General features: G+C 46.1%; 1 protein-coding gene, 1 long non-coding RNA gene and 5 other non-coding genes across 10 annotated transcripts in view; 1 reads left to right on the top strand and 6 right to left on the bottom strand.

Moving 5' to 3' along the window:
- Nucleotides 1–14,241, bottom strand: part of LOC139060895 (uncharacterized) — a 185,128-nt gene that overhangs the window by 11,388 nt on the left and 159,499 nt on the right. The gene's annotated exons all lie outside the window — the stretch shown is intronic.
- Nucleotides 1–14,241, top strand: part of LOC139060885 (collagen alpha-1(IX) chain-like) — an 80,494-nt gene that overhangs the window by 23,368 nt on the left and 42,885 nt on the right. For 3 of the 4 annotated variants that reach the window (XM_070540154.1, XM_070540152.1, XM_070540155.1), the window contains exons 7-9: nucleotides 10,040–10,210; nucleotides 11,130–11,201; nucleotides 11,820–11,933. In XM_070540154.1, the coding sequence (XP_070396255.1) occupies nucleotides 10,040–10,210; nucleotides 11,130–11,201; nucleotides 11,820–11,933 (357 nt within the window). The remainder of the gene's footprint in view (nucleotides 1–10,039; nucleotides 10,211–11,129; nucleotides 11,202–11,819; nucleotides 11,934–14,241) is intronic. The other variant, XM_070540153.1, reaches the window with a different exon arrangement.
- Nucleotides 386–458, bottom strand: TRNAA-AGC (transfer RNA alanine (anticodon AGC)). The gene has a single exon. It is a non-coding gene; the product is annotated as a tRNA-Ala (tRNA).
- TRNAA-AGC (transfer RNA alanine (anticodon AGC)) lies at nucleotides 2,440–2,512 on the bottom strand. Its single transcript has one exon. It is a non-coding gene; the product is annotated as a tRNA-Ala (tRNA).
- TRNAA-AGC (transfer RNA alanine (anticodon AGC)) lies at nucleotides 2,805–2,877 on the bottom strand. Its single transcript has one exon. It is a non-coding gene; the product is annotated as a tRNA-Ala (tRNA).
- On the bottom strand, nucleotides 5,381–5,453 carry TRNAA-AGC (transfer RNA alanine (anticodon AGC)). Its single transcript has one exon. It is a non-coding gene; the product is annotated as a tRNA-Ala (tRNA).
- TRNAA-AGC (transfer RNA alanine (anticodon AGC)) lies at nucleotides 5,762–5,834 on the bottom strand. Its single transcript has one exon. It is a non-coding gene; the product is annotated as a tRNA-Ala (tRNA).

Below are 14,241 nucleotides of genomic sequence, written 5' to 3'. Positions count from 1 at the left end.
GCGTCTCTATCGCGAACAATTTTTTTTTCGCGCATCTCTGCGCGAACGCACAGAGATGCGATACTGTTTTGTGGGCGGAGCTTTTACTGGATTCTTCTATTGTACCAAAGTATAGAGAAACGTATGCTTATCATTTGCCATAATAAGCACACCAACTTCACGCGACCACCCTTGTGTTGTGCACCGCAGTCGAGGCGTTGAAGGTACCCTAAATTTAAAAAAAAAAAAAGTTTTCGCAGGCGAAGAACAGATTAGCTTTGATTACAGTTCTCCCAGCTGTACCAGCAATTTATTCTTAGCCAAATAAAAAAACAAGAACTACAAACGCGATTTTTAACAGCTTTCCCGCAAGGACTCCCGTAACACGAAGAAAAAAGTGTCGTAGTGGAGGTGCTGGGTATCGATCCCAGTACCTCTCGCATGCTAAGCGAGCGCTCTACCATCTGAGCTACACCCCCGGACGGCTGGCCGATGGACCGCAATACGGGTCATTTCCTATATGCCTTGAACAGCTTCGAATCAACGGATTGGGGAAAAAAGAGCCCATGCTTCATGCCTACAAACAGCAGATGGCCCCTCCCCTATTCGGACATAAATAAAGACAAAGCTTTTTTTTTTTGCAGAAAGCACTCATATTTCCAATATTATAAATAAGTGCACACACGTGCCTTGCAGCAGAAGACCGTACCTAAAGTAGGCTTTCATCGCTAAAGTTATAACAACGAAATGTAAAAAAAAAATGAAGTGGAGGTGCTGGGCAGTGGCGTAGCAATAGGGGGGGCCGGGGGGCCGTGGGCCCCGGGTGCAAGGGGCCTGTGGAGGGGGGGGGGGGGTGTCATATACGTCTGAAGACACCCCTCTTTCCGCCGGCTACACCCTAGGAGGGGGGGGGGGTGACAGAAGACCTATGGGCCCCGGGTGCCAGACGACCTAGCTACGCCACTGGTGCTGGGTATCGATCCCAGTACCTCTCGCATGCTAAGCGAGCGCTCTACCATTTGAGCTACACCCCCAGACGGGAAGCAAGGGGCACTCGAATCGCTTTTCAAACGGCAAACGAGGTCAGAAGGGAGAGGATACAATGAACGCACTCTTCCGCGACCCTGTTTGGTGAAAACTAGCCACCTGACGGCCGTCGAACGGCGCGACCTTGAAGTAGCGCTCAGTTGACGCTTTTTTTACGGAAGCGTTTAGGTGCCACCATCTTGGGCTGTTAACGCTGCTGCTATTCATCTTTAACGAAATTTACGCGTTACTACAGCCGATTCGCAAACACGAAAAACTTTGTGTAAATGCGTACAGCGTTCCCTGACCATGTTACGTGAGACTTCACTTCTCATAAAACTTGGAAATTGTTTGTGTTACAGCCCAAGATGGCGGCGCCCGACAGACGCGAGCCTTTTTCGCTCATTCGGCCGTTTCACGCTCTCGCGTCAAAATTATGCAAATCAGACGTGCTTTGGGAATCGCACTTGTGCGACGCATTGTGCGATGACATCGACACTGCGGCGGCGCGCCTGGACCGGCTTTTTGACCTTCTCCGATCTCTTCGAACGGGTGCTCTTTGTGGAGTACGGACATGCTGAAGGTCATAAAGAATGTGTACAGTGCTCACGGAATGAAACGCGTCAATTTAGGGCTAAGTAATGCGCATACTTTCGTTTCAACCGGTTGCAGTTCGTGTCACATCGACGTAATTCTGGCGCGTACACTGACATCAGAGTCCTCGTCACCTTTGGTGACCAAATTCCTAGCGACATGACATGGTACTCTCGCGTACTTTGCACACAAGTAGGGGTTCTACTGAATGCTCCGTGTCCCATTTCATTCCGTGAGCACTGTACGTGCTTGCCTATATATATATAGCTGCTCCTAGTACCCCAGTATAGCACGCCGTCCTCGAGCTGCTCGAATAAGCCTCCGAGAAACGCACTGTCCGAGTTAACGCATTTCTCGACGAAGTCGCGGTCTTCCAAGAGGTTCTTTGTGAGCGCCGGGAACTGGTTGGCGCGCACGGGGTGGGAACACGGGAACACCATCTGGTGTTCCGCAGCCGACATACCCGCATCTACGCGATTCATCTGGCTCGGCGAAGGTGGTACACGAGAATCGGAGGCGAGCTGTAGTGTCGGAATAGAGAGCTTGAATGAAGCCGATGGCGCGACCACTCCGGCGACACGGCATGAGCATATAACCGGCAGCTCAAGTTGGTAGAGGCATCGCCAGCACATAGATAGATACAAACTTAAAGTGCTCGAAGTTCACAAAGAATGCTTCGCATTAAGCTGTGCTGGTCTATCGTCACGATACTTTCACATGCCGACACAAATACACTTGTCAGGCCCAGCCATGCCTGTCGCAAGTATTCCAGTCATCAGTTTAAAAAGAATGCTTAAAAGACATACTGTTTCCTTGATGCTGAAAAAAAAAGTGTCTCTGTGGAGGTGCTGGGTATCGATCCCAGTACCTCTCGCATGCTAAGCGAGCGCTCTACCATCTGAGCTACACCCCCGGACGCCTGGCCGATGGACCGCAATGCGTGCCATTTCCTGAATGCCTTGAACAGATTCGTATCAATGGAAGGAAAAAAGCGCATCCTTTAGGCCAATAAACAGCAGATGGCCCCTCCAACATTCGGACATAAATAAAGACTATGTTTTATTTTTTTGTTTTTTTTTTTCCAGCAAGCACTCATATTCCCAACAATACAAATAAGTGCACAAACGTGCCTTGCAGCAGAAGACGGTATCTAAAGTAGGTTTTCATTACTAATGTAATAACAATGAAATGTAAAAAAAAAAGAGTGGAGGTGCTGGGTATCGATCCCAGTACCTCTCGCATGCTAAGCGAGCGCTCTACCATCTGAGCTACACCCCCGGACGAGAAGCAAGGGGCACTGGAATCGCTTTTCAAACGGCAAACGAGATCAGAAGAGAGAGAAGGAAATGAACGCTCTCTTCCGTGACCCTGTTTGGTGAAAACTCGCCACCCGACGGCCGTCGAACGGCGCGACCTTGAAGGCGACCGGTCGCGTTACCCTTCTCAAAGTAGCGCGCAGTTGACGTTTTAATTATTATTATTTACGTCGTTTTTGTTTAGACATCCAGTTGTTCTTATGCCCTTTACAACGAAGACGCCGACTAAAACGACGGACGAAGGAAGACGACACGGGACAACCACGTAGCGCCTACGTGGCTGTCCCGTGACGTCTTCCTTCGTCCTTTGTTTTATTTGGCGCCTTGGTTGTAAACATGTACAAACAACTCGCCCACCAGCGCGTGCCTAGGCCCTTGACATAAAGATTGATTCCTTTTGGATTATTCAAGACATGTGTAGAAAGAGAAGACAATGAGAAAGACTTGACTACGTCAAATGGGAAGAGATCACTGAGGTTGCACTAGCTAAGTATTGAATGTTAAAAAATAAATAAACGATATAATGTCCAGAGTTTCGTCACGTCCGAAAAGGCAATGTTTAAAAAAAAGTGTCCTGCAAAACGGAGAAAGCGAGGAGGGCGCGATGAGCTTCGTCGCGTCGAGACGCGCAGCATTCATCGAGGGTCGTACCACGCAGGCCAACATTCGCCTGGTGATAGCCGGTGTGACTATGGCGATTCGTACTAACGGTACTCGCACGTGCGACTGTCCGCGTACAAACCAAAGTCGCTCAAACCAAACGCCGCGTCTGATAACGGATAGATTAGGCGTGTCCGGTATTCCAGCAAATGCAAGCGGACTGGGCGTTCTACCGGATGAGCGGAGGCGCGAACTGCCTGCACGGTGCGGCCACCTGGTGGCGCACAGCTCAACTAGGCAAACACATTGCTGCAGGTGTAAATTTTCGGCAGAAGCACGATTACGCCAACTGGCCGAAAATTCAGAGGTTCAGCTGGTGTTCTGCAGCAGATATTCAGCAGCAAATGTTTGACCCGCTTGGCTCCGTTGAGGCACGCTGGCGACGTGGCGTCGCAGCCAATGGCAATGCGAGAGTTTGGGGGCCGCTTCGCTGCTATATAGAGTAGTTTACGGAAACGTTCAGGTGCCACCATCTTGGGCTGTTAACGCTGCTGCTTTTCATCTTTAACGAAATTTACGCGTTACTACAGCCGATTCGCAAACATGAAAAACTTTGTATAAATGCGTACAGCGTTCCCTGACCATGTTACGTGACTTCACTTCTCATAAAACTTAGAAATTGTTTGTGTAACAGCCCAAGATGACGGCGCCCATGAATTGAATGTAAAATCGTCTACAGAGACAACAGGCGCGAGGCTTTTTCGCTCATTCGGCCACTTGACGCTCTCGCGTCCCAATTATGCAAATCCCACGTGCTTTGGGAATCGCAGTTATGCGACGCATTGTGCAATGGCATCGACACTGCGGCGGCGCGCCTCGACCGGCTTTTTGACCTTCCCCGATGACTTCGAACGGGTGCTCTTTGTGGAGTACGGACATGCTGAAGGTCATAAAGAACGTGGGCTTGCCTAGCTGCTCCTAGTACCCCAGTATAGCACGCCTTCCTCGAGCTGCTCAAATAAACCTCTGAGAAACGCACTGTCCGAGTTGACGCATCTCTCGACGAAGACGCGGTTTTCCAAGAGGTTCTTTGTGAGCGTCAGGAACCGGTTGGCGCGCACGGGGTGGGACCACGGGAACACCATCTGGTGTTCCGCAGCCGACATATCCGCATGCAGAGGCGGTGTATCAATCAGAGAACGATGCAACATAAAAGGTCGTTAACCGGTGGTTCGCCTTCTAATCCTTCCTTACATTGCCAAGAGTGTAACTGCACGCCTGAGTTAGATGAATGCGCGATATTGTACAGGCATCGGAATGAAGATCGCCGTCTTATGGTCGAGGCGTGGCATATCAATAATGGTGAAAGTGCGTGCGTGAGTCAGCCTTCAATTACCTTAAAGGAAGAGATCAAATGCCTTAACAGTTATCTCTCACGTAGACCGGCACGTGTACCTGATTGACACGTGGTGCTACCATTCTAGAGCATGCGCGGATGAGTTCTGTGTCTTTTCTCGCCTCAGTGCTTCCTTCAGCTGATAGACGGCGTTCGTGTTGTCCACTTGTGTCTGCACGCCTTAACCCCCCCCCCCCTTTTTTTTGCATTATTATAACTGCACTATAGATAGACGCACTCAAATAGATAGATATAGATAGACACACTCAAAGTGCCCGAATTTCGCAAAGAATGCTTCGCAATGGCAATAGGAGCAACAGTGTTGGTCCAGAGTCACGATACCTCCACATCGACCCAAATACACTTGTCAGGCCCAGCCATGTCTGTCGCAAATATCCCAGTCACCGCTTTAAAAAGAACATTTAAACAAACGTACTGTTTCCTTCATGCAGAAAAAAAAGCGTCTCTGTGGAGGTGCTGGGTATCGATCCCAGTACCTCTCGCATGCTAAGCGAGCGCTCTACCATCTGAGCTACACCCCCGGACGGCTGGCGGACGGACTGCAATACGTGTCATTTCCTGTATGCCTCGAACAGCTTCGTATCAATGGAAGGAAAAAAGCGCACGCTTTATGCCTACAAACAGCAGATGTCTTCCCCCGCTCCTCAATTCGAGCATAAATAAATAAATACAAACATTTCTTTAATTATTTTTTTGCAGCGATCACCCATATTTTCAATAATTAAAAAAAAGTACACACGTTCCTTGCAGCAGAAGACCATATATAATGTAGGCTCTCATTACAAAAGTTACAATAACAACAACGACGAAACGTAAAAAAAAAAAAATGTGGAGGTGCTGGGTATCGATCCCAGTACCTCTCGCATGCTAAGCGAGCGCTCTACCATCTGAGCTACACCCCCGGATGGCGTACTACGGGAACTCGAATGACATTTAAAGAGGGGGCGAGAGTAGCCAGTATAGAGAGAGAAACCACGCGCTTTCTTTCTTTCTTTCTTTCTTTCTTTCTTTCTTCGACCCAATTTCGCAAGCCCTTGGCAGCAGCGAGTGGGGCACGCCCGGAGACCCGAGCATCTTTTTTTTTTCTTTTTTTTTTAAAGCTAACCGTTTAGGCCGGTCTTCACAGAGAAAGAAAAAAAAAAGGGGGGGGGGGGGGTCTCATGCAATAATTGTACCGACCCGAGAGCAGACGTCAGCGACTCCTGATGTTGGACATACATTATTAGAGATGGCGACGGGCCAATGACAATTAAGAGGAGGCCTTAGCTCATGGCCTACTCCCATGCCGCCCGTTCAGGTACAAGTAAAACGCAGAAACGCTTTTATCACAAAACCGCTGGACCGATTTGAAATGATTTTGTTGCATTTGAGAGAGAAAGTTGAATTCTAGTGACTGTAGGAAGCACAATTCTTATTTAAAGCATGAACTTTCTTTGTACAAAAAATGCCGGATATCGGTCGATAGAAAAACAATAGAAGCACGAGGTTTAAAAATCCGTAACTCCACAATAAAAACATACATCGCAGTTCTGTATACTGCGTCCGTTAGACCATCTAAAGCGGACAAATTTGAGATATTAATTTACACCTGACGTGAATTTGCTGCATTGTTTAGAAGGGTGTCGCAGAATTCCCACTCAAAAACTAGTGGTATATTTCATAGTAGTGTTTAGTACGTGAATTTTGTTCCTCTTTAAACGTACTATTAGGTGCAGTTTACAGAATTGAGGCACACTTTATCATTGCTGAGTTACGGAGTTGTAAACTTCATAGTTTACTTGTATAACATATTTATTTTTGCGCAAGCAGAAGAGGAGAAAAGGGAGACGTAGGCGTCACGATGCGCTAACGTCGTATCTACGTCTCCCGTTTGTCCCTGTCATGCTTGCGCAAAAAAAAAAAAATTCTCCAACACGCCCAGCACACAACAATCGATAGTTTCGGTTTTGTGAAATTTCGCAAATATCAATACTTTTCACAAGAATTTACAGCCTGAACACAAAATGAAAATCTGCTTATTACAGTCACTAGCTCTTAGCTTTTTATTATTATTATTATTTCAATGCAACGAGTCTAACCAAATTTGGTGCAGCGGTTGGGAGAAAAAAAAACGGTTTCACCGTCCCCGTGTATTTAGATCGGAGCTTCCGATCTAAAACTTCCTCTTAAGAGGAAGCTTTAGCTCGGGCCCCAACTTTGTTGCGGCCTATTCAAATACATGTAAAACGCAAAAACGTTTCTGTGAGATCACCCCTGGACCGAGTTTAATGAAAGTTGTTGCATTTAAGAAAGTTAAATTCTAGTGACTGCTGGGAGCGGAATTTCAATTTAGTGCCTGAATTTTGTCACAAGAATTTTCAAAAATTTTAAAGTACGAAAAAAAATACAAGCACGAAGTTTACAAAGTAATGGCTCTGCATCAAGAGCAGATATCGCGGTTCTGTCAATGGCATCCATTAGATCATTGAAAGCGGACAAATTCAACGCCATTTTATATTTTACGTGAATTTGTTACATTGTTTAGAAGGGTTCTGCAAAAGCTGTATTTCCGTATCACTAAATTTTTTAGATTCATTTGTTACGTATCGATTTTGTCCGCTTTAGATGTACCATTAGATGCAATTCACAGAAATGTGGTAAAATTTTTCACTGCTGAGTTACAGAGCTGTGAACTTGATAGTTTCGTTTCCTGAAAATTTACGATTTTTGCCGATTTTTAACAAATAATTGCCGACCTAAATCAAAAATTAGAAACCAGCAGTCACTATAGATATTTTCTTTTTGTTTTAAATGCAACAAACCTCGCCAAATATGGTGCAGTAGTTGCCGAGAAAAACTAACTAATCTTTTACATGCCTTTAGTTAGGAGCACCCAGCTCAAGCCTTTTCTTAAGCAACACTTACGAACAAAAATCTTTAATTTTCTTCCTGATCGCTACGCGTCCGACAACGGCCAATCTTGCTGCGTCAACTGGGCCGGCACATCACAACTGTTACCTAAACTTAAGCTTATATATAGCACCTCGCGGGACCGAGACTCGTGTACGGGAAATGGCTGTTCGTGGAAGAGAAACGGGCAGTTTCCCAACGTTAGTTTACACTGATCATGCATTCTTTCAAAACAGTGCTCCCAATGATTCGGCGGTAATGGGTGGATTATTAAAAACAACAAAATGAATGTGAAAGGGTCGGTTTATTTAATTTCGCAACGGAGCGCCAGCGCCTGTACGCGATAGTGTGGCGTATACCGAATTTCAAATTGTTCTTTCGTGTTCGGGACTACGTGGCTCGGGACAAGTTTTTGAACTTGCTAAATTCAGTCACGGGTAAACTAGCGTGGAAAACTTCAATGTGGCGTTGCCATGATCGCCTTTAGCTTTCTTTTTTATGGCTTATCAGTCACCTTTCACCTTAAGAGTGTTTGTGTTGTATATAGGAAACCTGTTTTACTAACACATGCTCAGTGGCTATGGTATTGGGCTGCTGAGCACGAGGTCGCGGGATCGAATCCCGGCCACGGCGGCCGCATTTCGATGGGGGCGAAATGCGAGAACACCCGTGTACTTAGACTTAGGTACACGTTAAAGAAACCCAGGTGGTCGAAATTTCCGGAGTGCCCCACTACGGCGTGCCTCATAATTAGAAAGTGGTTTTGGCACGTAAAACCCCATCTATTATTGTTTTACTAACACAGTCGAACTTCAGTAGAACGAAGTTTACCCGACTCAAAAATTTCGTTATATCCGATTATTCGTTATAGACATGACTTACACTGTAATAAGACATTTTCATTTACTTCGTTATATCCAATAATTCATTATATCTACGGTCGTTATTCGCGGTTTGACTGTACAGACTAACCTATTACCTGTGGTGTCACGAAAGGAAAAGAAAAGGAACTAAAGAGAAACACTAAGTTAAATTGCATTAGTAAATCACGTGTTCGGGATAACAGAAAGGGTAACTTTTATCGTGAACGGGGGAATTTACACGCCAGAAAATACCTGCGAACGATTGACAGGTGGCGACACCTCTTTGAAATCGCCGCACTAGCCTTCTGTGACATAGTGGATTTTAATAGCGTGTACTCCTGTCTGATTCTCGGCAAAATTGTGAATGTACTATGTTCTAAATGAACCAAAGACTTCCTCTAGAGAAATTTCACGAACTTTGACTGCGCTGAAAACGCTTCGACATACAAGAGAATACTTTCACAGCCATGACGTTACACTGACGTTTCGGAACCTACGCTTCGGCGCGAAGTTTGAAAGGGAAATTCTTTGTTTTGTCTTCTTTATTTACCACCATTTTCGTTCATTTCGCTCGCCCGAGGGCACCCCTTTGGTTATGGGTGTCACAGCGCCAGATGACAATTTCAGAAGCCACACTGTTCGGTTGCAGTAGCATGTTGCGCAGCGCAAGATACTAAACACTAACACACCTCTGTCTCGTAACGCAATTTTTGCATCGCTAAACCTACACGACACGCAAGCAATGGCAATCTTAAGCTCCCTGTGTGTTTCAATGTTTACGGTGAAATGTTAATCAAGTTCTCCGGTGCTAACATGTGAACTGTATTACCCCTTGAAGTAAAACTCGCAACAGGTTTCCACATATGTAGACGCTACTTGCTATCTTACCAAGCATTGTCTTGACCTTTTCCTGGTGTACTTTTCATTTTGTGCAGTGCTCATAGTTCATATGTACTTTTTTGTTGGTGTTCATATGATTGATGTTGCAAAAAATAGCTTATTAGTATTTCGTACTTATGTAGAGCAATTATCTGTATTTATTACAAGCAACAGTTTGTACAAGATCGCTAATCATTCTTGTGTTGGAGCGGTCACTAGCCATCTAGAGTATCGGTCCAAATATTTTGGAAGCCTCTTTTACTAACACAGTCGAACTTCGTTATAACGAAGTTGCACCCGACTCAAAAATAATTTCGTTATATCCGATTATTCATTTTAAACATGACACACCGTAATTATACAATGTTTCCTCTTAGAATGAATGAATGAATGAATGAATGAATGAATGAATGAATGAATGAATGAATGAATGAATGAATGAATCGACGATGGCGTGCCTTCGATGGCGTTCACAGGTAGACGACCAGCAGTGGCACAAGGTGGACATCAGCGTGTTCAGGGACCACGCGGTGCTCTACCTCGACTGCGAGAAGCACTCTACTCTCGAGATCGTCCAGAGGGCGCCCATTGACGTCAACGGTGACGTCAACATAGGAAAGTACGAGTCGGACCTCTCCACGGTGCCGGTGAGTCTCTGGAGAAACGGCGCGAGATCGCTACAACACACATTATGCAAAAAAGAGGCGAGGCGTGCAGACAGGACACGAGAGTAGAGAAGTGGACAACACGGTGTCCTTGTGTACTGTCTGCACGCCTCACCTCTTTTTTGCGTAATGAATCCTAACCAATCTAGCTCAGCTTTCTGTCGTTCTACGCTACAACACACTCCGTTTCGTCGTGGCCCAGCGCCATGTACGGAAGCTATTAGATAAACTTATCTCTCTGACCCCACTTGGCGACGAGAAAACGGCGCATTTAATAAAAGGAGGACGTAGCTATGCGTTATGTACTTCGATGTAATATCGCGCGCAATATGAGTTGCAACACTAAAATCTGCTTTTAATTATTAGTATCCTGTATAGCAGCATGGCAGCGCCTACACGAGAAAAATATGCTGAACAGCGTTCGGGTTACTGGTAGCACCCTGCTCACAAGAAAAACGACACTTGTCATTTTTGTTATTGAGGGAACGGACGGGTGCTAGCCCGTATTGCAACTCGTACTGAGCGCGATGGTACTATGAAGACTCATACTGTTATGTCGCAAAATGTGATGCAATTATAACATGCTAACGACAACTTATATTAACGTATTTTGATTGCGTAAACTGGAGAGAGTTCTGCCCACAGTTGCGGACAGTCCAGCAAACCAATTAATAATTAATTAAATACTATGTACGTAATTCCGACACTGAAATAACATTTGATTGTTTTTTGGTACAAATGTGAACTCTATGGCCAGAAATAGATGAACAAGTAGCTCCAATTTTTCCCAGACATAGAAGTGAATTTGGGCAGGTTTAATTGCTACACCATACGCGTACCACTTTTGCCGCTACTTTTGTCAGTGCATGCAGTTCACATTATATTGCCTCTCGACTCGTAGATGGACCTGCAGTGGATGGTGATGAGCTGCAATCCTGCGAGACCGGAGAGAGAGACCTGCTTCGAGCTGCCGGTAAGATAAGATATACAGTTTCTCAGGTTATTAAAAAAAAATGCGAGATGCAATATAAAACGGACTTTTACTGTTTAGTCAATTTAACTAGATTTCTAAGGGAAGGTGCGCTCCTCCACGTCCTTTAACCCCGTGAACTTGAGAAACAGAAAATAACATGATGCAATGCCCATCGAAGTGGGTGCAGTACATATTTCAACATTATACTGTTGTAAGCACGCCACGATTTTCGCACGCTTTTTTGCCACAATACGCACGTCGTTCTGGACGACCTTCGAAAGCTAAACCTCGGTTGTAAGACCGAGGTTTAGCTTTCGAAGCTGTCACAATTGAGACTGTCACGAAGCTGTCACTTTAGAGACTGTCACAACTGTGACAGTCTCGAAATTGACAGCTTCGTGACAGTCTCAATTCAAAGTCTCAAGTCAAGCCACGTGATCAGCCCAAACACACTTTCTTTGAGTCGAAGCCGTCGGTGTTTACGAAACTGTCACGTGACAGTCTCGTAAACACCGACGGCTTCGACTCAAAGAAAATGTGTTTGGAGTGATCACGTGGCTCGACTTTGCACCGTAGATGATGGTCTACATAGACCTATCCGACTCGACATCTGTGCAGCCAAAGGGAACTCCGCCTGCCCCTACACTGCCGACGCCCACGGAGCCTGGCCTGCCCCTGGAGTCCGTGTGCATTGAGTGCCCCCCGGGCTCACCAGGTCTGAACGGGACTGACGTGAGTATATGGGCCCCAACCTCCTGGATCCCTCATGGTCCCCTTCACCTAAACCAAACTGTGATTGCAGTCAAGCGGGTCACATTGAACATAGCGATTGATTGTAATCCATATATAGTCAGCATGTGCTGACTGACAGTGTGGTTTGTGCCACCGCTTTGTGGTTCGCGTTTTTTTTTTTTTACATGTTCGGGGCACATCGGCGGATAAAATTTCGGTTGTGAGACAGCGCTCGTGGCGCGCACTCCTTTCTTTGTCCTTCGCCTTATCGCTGAGTTTTCTTCTTCTTTTCATTCATCCAATTAAACTAGCCAACTTGCAGTCTGGTTCACTCTAGACTGTAGCGGAATGTCTATGTTAAACATGCCTCGCGGGTCTAAGACTATCCATTACAATGTGCAATCCGAGTCAACTTGGAAACTGCACGAGTGATGCCTCACGGACGACACAATTTAAGAGACAGTCTTGCGGTAGCCCCGTCACTCATCTTAAACCCGTTCGGAAAAGAAAAAAAAGATGTAGGGGAAGAAATACTGAGTGTCGCGGTGCTGCTAATGCTGCAGTACCGCCCTGCCATGTAAACCACCTTGAATTTGAACTGATTGGGGCCCAAGCTTGCAAAAGCAGCACTGACATATACGTCATGATGTTGATTCGTGTCTCGGCAGTTTATATAGCCCCAAAACGAGTTTGCGCCCTTTGGAGCTTATCTTGGCCCCAAACAATATATCCTACATGTCTTCCCTTTCCTTACCGCTACACGACAAATACTTCCAGGTCACGAACGGTATATGCACGTTATAGTCAGAGTGGCACAGCATTCTTGACAGGAAAGTAGCGCAGAGCTTTTAAAAATAAAACACAAGTCAGGCATATAACAATTATGGTTTGAGGACACGATACGCTCCAAAGAGTGTAATCTTTGTTTAGAGTGTATGGTTACTGGTCCTTGCTCACTCGATTACTCTACAGGTAATAGCGCGCGATACACAAATAAACAGCCCCTGCGACAATCGAGGCAAGAACATATTAAAATGAAAAAGAAGGTGGTAGAAATTGCTCGTGCATCTAGGTGCACAAACGCGAGCGCGTGTCTACGCGAGATCAACCCACTGAACCGCTAGAAAGCATTATAGCTTTGCGGCAAGGTCTTCTTCAAAGTCCTTGGGGCAAACACGAATGCGCGTGCTCGGATTGGAGTAAAGGTAAAAAAATCGGTAAAATGCCGCGAAGATATCGGCAAGTGGAATCTATAAGTCCTCCGCGGTGCGAGAGAGACGCTGCCTCTCCCAAAGCATCGCGTGGACTTGAGCGCCCAGGTGGCAGAGTGAATGGCCGTGGCCTCCGAGATCGCGCCGCACCCTGCGAATTTCGGAGGCTACGGAATCGTACCTAAATTCCCGCCCCCGCCCCCCCGAGTTCTGCAGATGAGGAGATTCCCGGGAAGGACAAAAAACTGCCGATTCAAGAAAGAGTTTTAGATTAGGAGACGCAAGCGGCTTGAGTACGCAAGAACTAAGGGCAACGTTACTGCGCATGCGCAGACACCTACGTCCGAGTCTGCGCATGCGCAGTACCGTCGCCCCTAGCTTGCGTCCCCTAATCTAAAACTCTCCAATCTGTGGACCAAGCGTGACGTACGTGTTTGACGGCACCGATCGACAGACGCCGATTCGGTGTCAGTGAACCATGTTACACTAATGTCTGCCTACCTCTTCTAGCTTTGAGCTATGCTGGAGGAGGTAGAATTCTTTTTTCACCTTTGTTACTGGCAACAAAGGTGAAATTAGCGCAGTCTAATTTGCTAAATTTGTTTAGACTATAGCGCAGTAGCTTTTCAAGGGCTTATCCACATTTGTCCGGTGGAAACGGGTCTATTGACAGCAGAGAAACTGAAGGCCTAAGTTTTCCATTTTGAATTTGGCGCTCAAACGACGGCACTAGCACGGCAGTGTAACGTCACGTTTTTTTTTTTTTCACAGTATTTTCGCGTTTTCATCATTTCGGTGCCGAAAAAAAAGTTTTTAAAATGTGCTAAAGTCAAATCCAGCATTCCTTTAGAATACAATGCAATGTTATTTCGTAGACCAACAAAAAAAGTTCCAAGCAAATGCTGTGAAACATTGGGAGGACGCTTGATCTTCGCCTTTAAGAGTGGAACGCCAATAGCGTTCAAAAATCCCCGACTGCTTCTCGTGCTTCCCGGCGACTGCAGCTTATGTAACCGTAATGTTTACCGGAAAAGCGCTGGCGGCGAACGCTGCGCACGAAGGCGACCTTTCTGGTAGAAACGCGGCCTCTTACGTGA

The sequence above is a fragment of the Dermacentor albipictus genome, chromosome 6 (genome assembly GCF_038994185.2).
Source record: "Dermacentor albipictus isolate Rhodes 1998 colony chromosome 6, USDA_Dalb.pri_finalv2, whole genome shotgun sequence".
NCBI classification, from domain to species: Eukaryota; Metazoa; Arthropoda; class Arachnida; order Ixodida; family Ixodidae; genus Dermacentor; species Dermacentor albipictus.
Note: the sequence above shows the minus strand (reverse complement) of the source record. Positions and strands in the feature narration are given on the sequence as shown.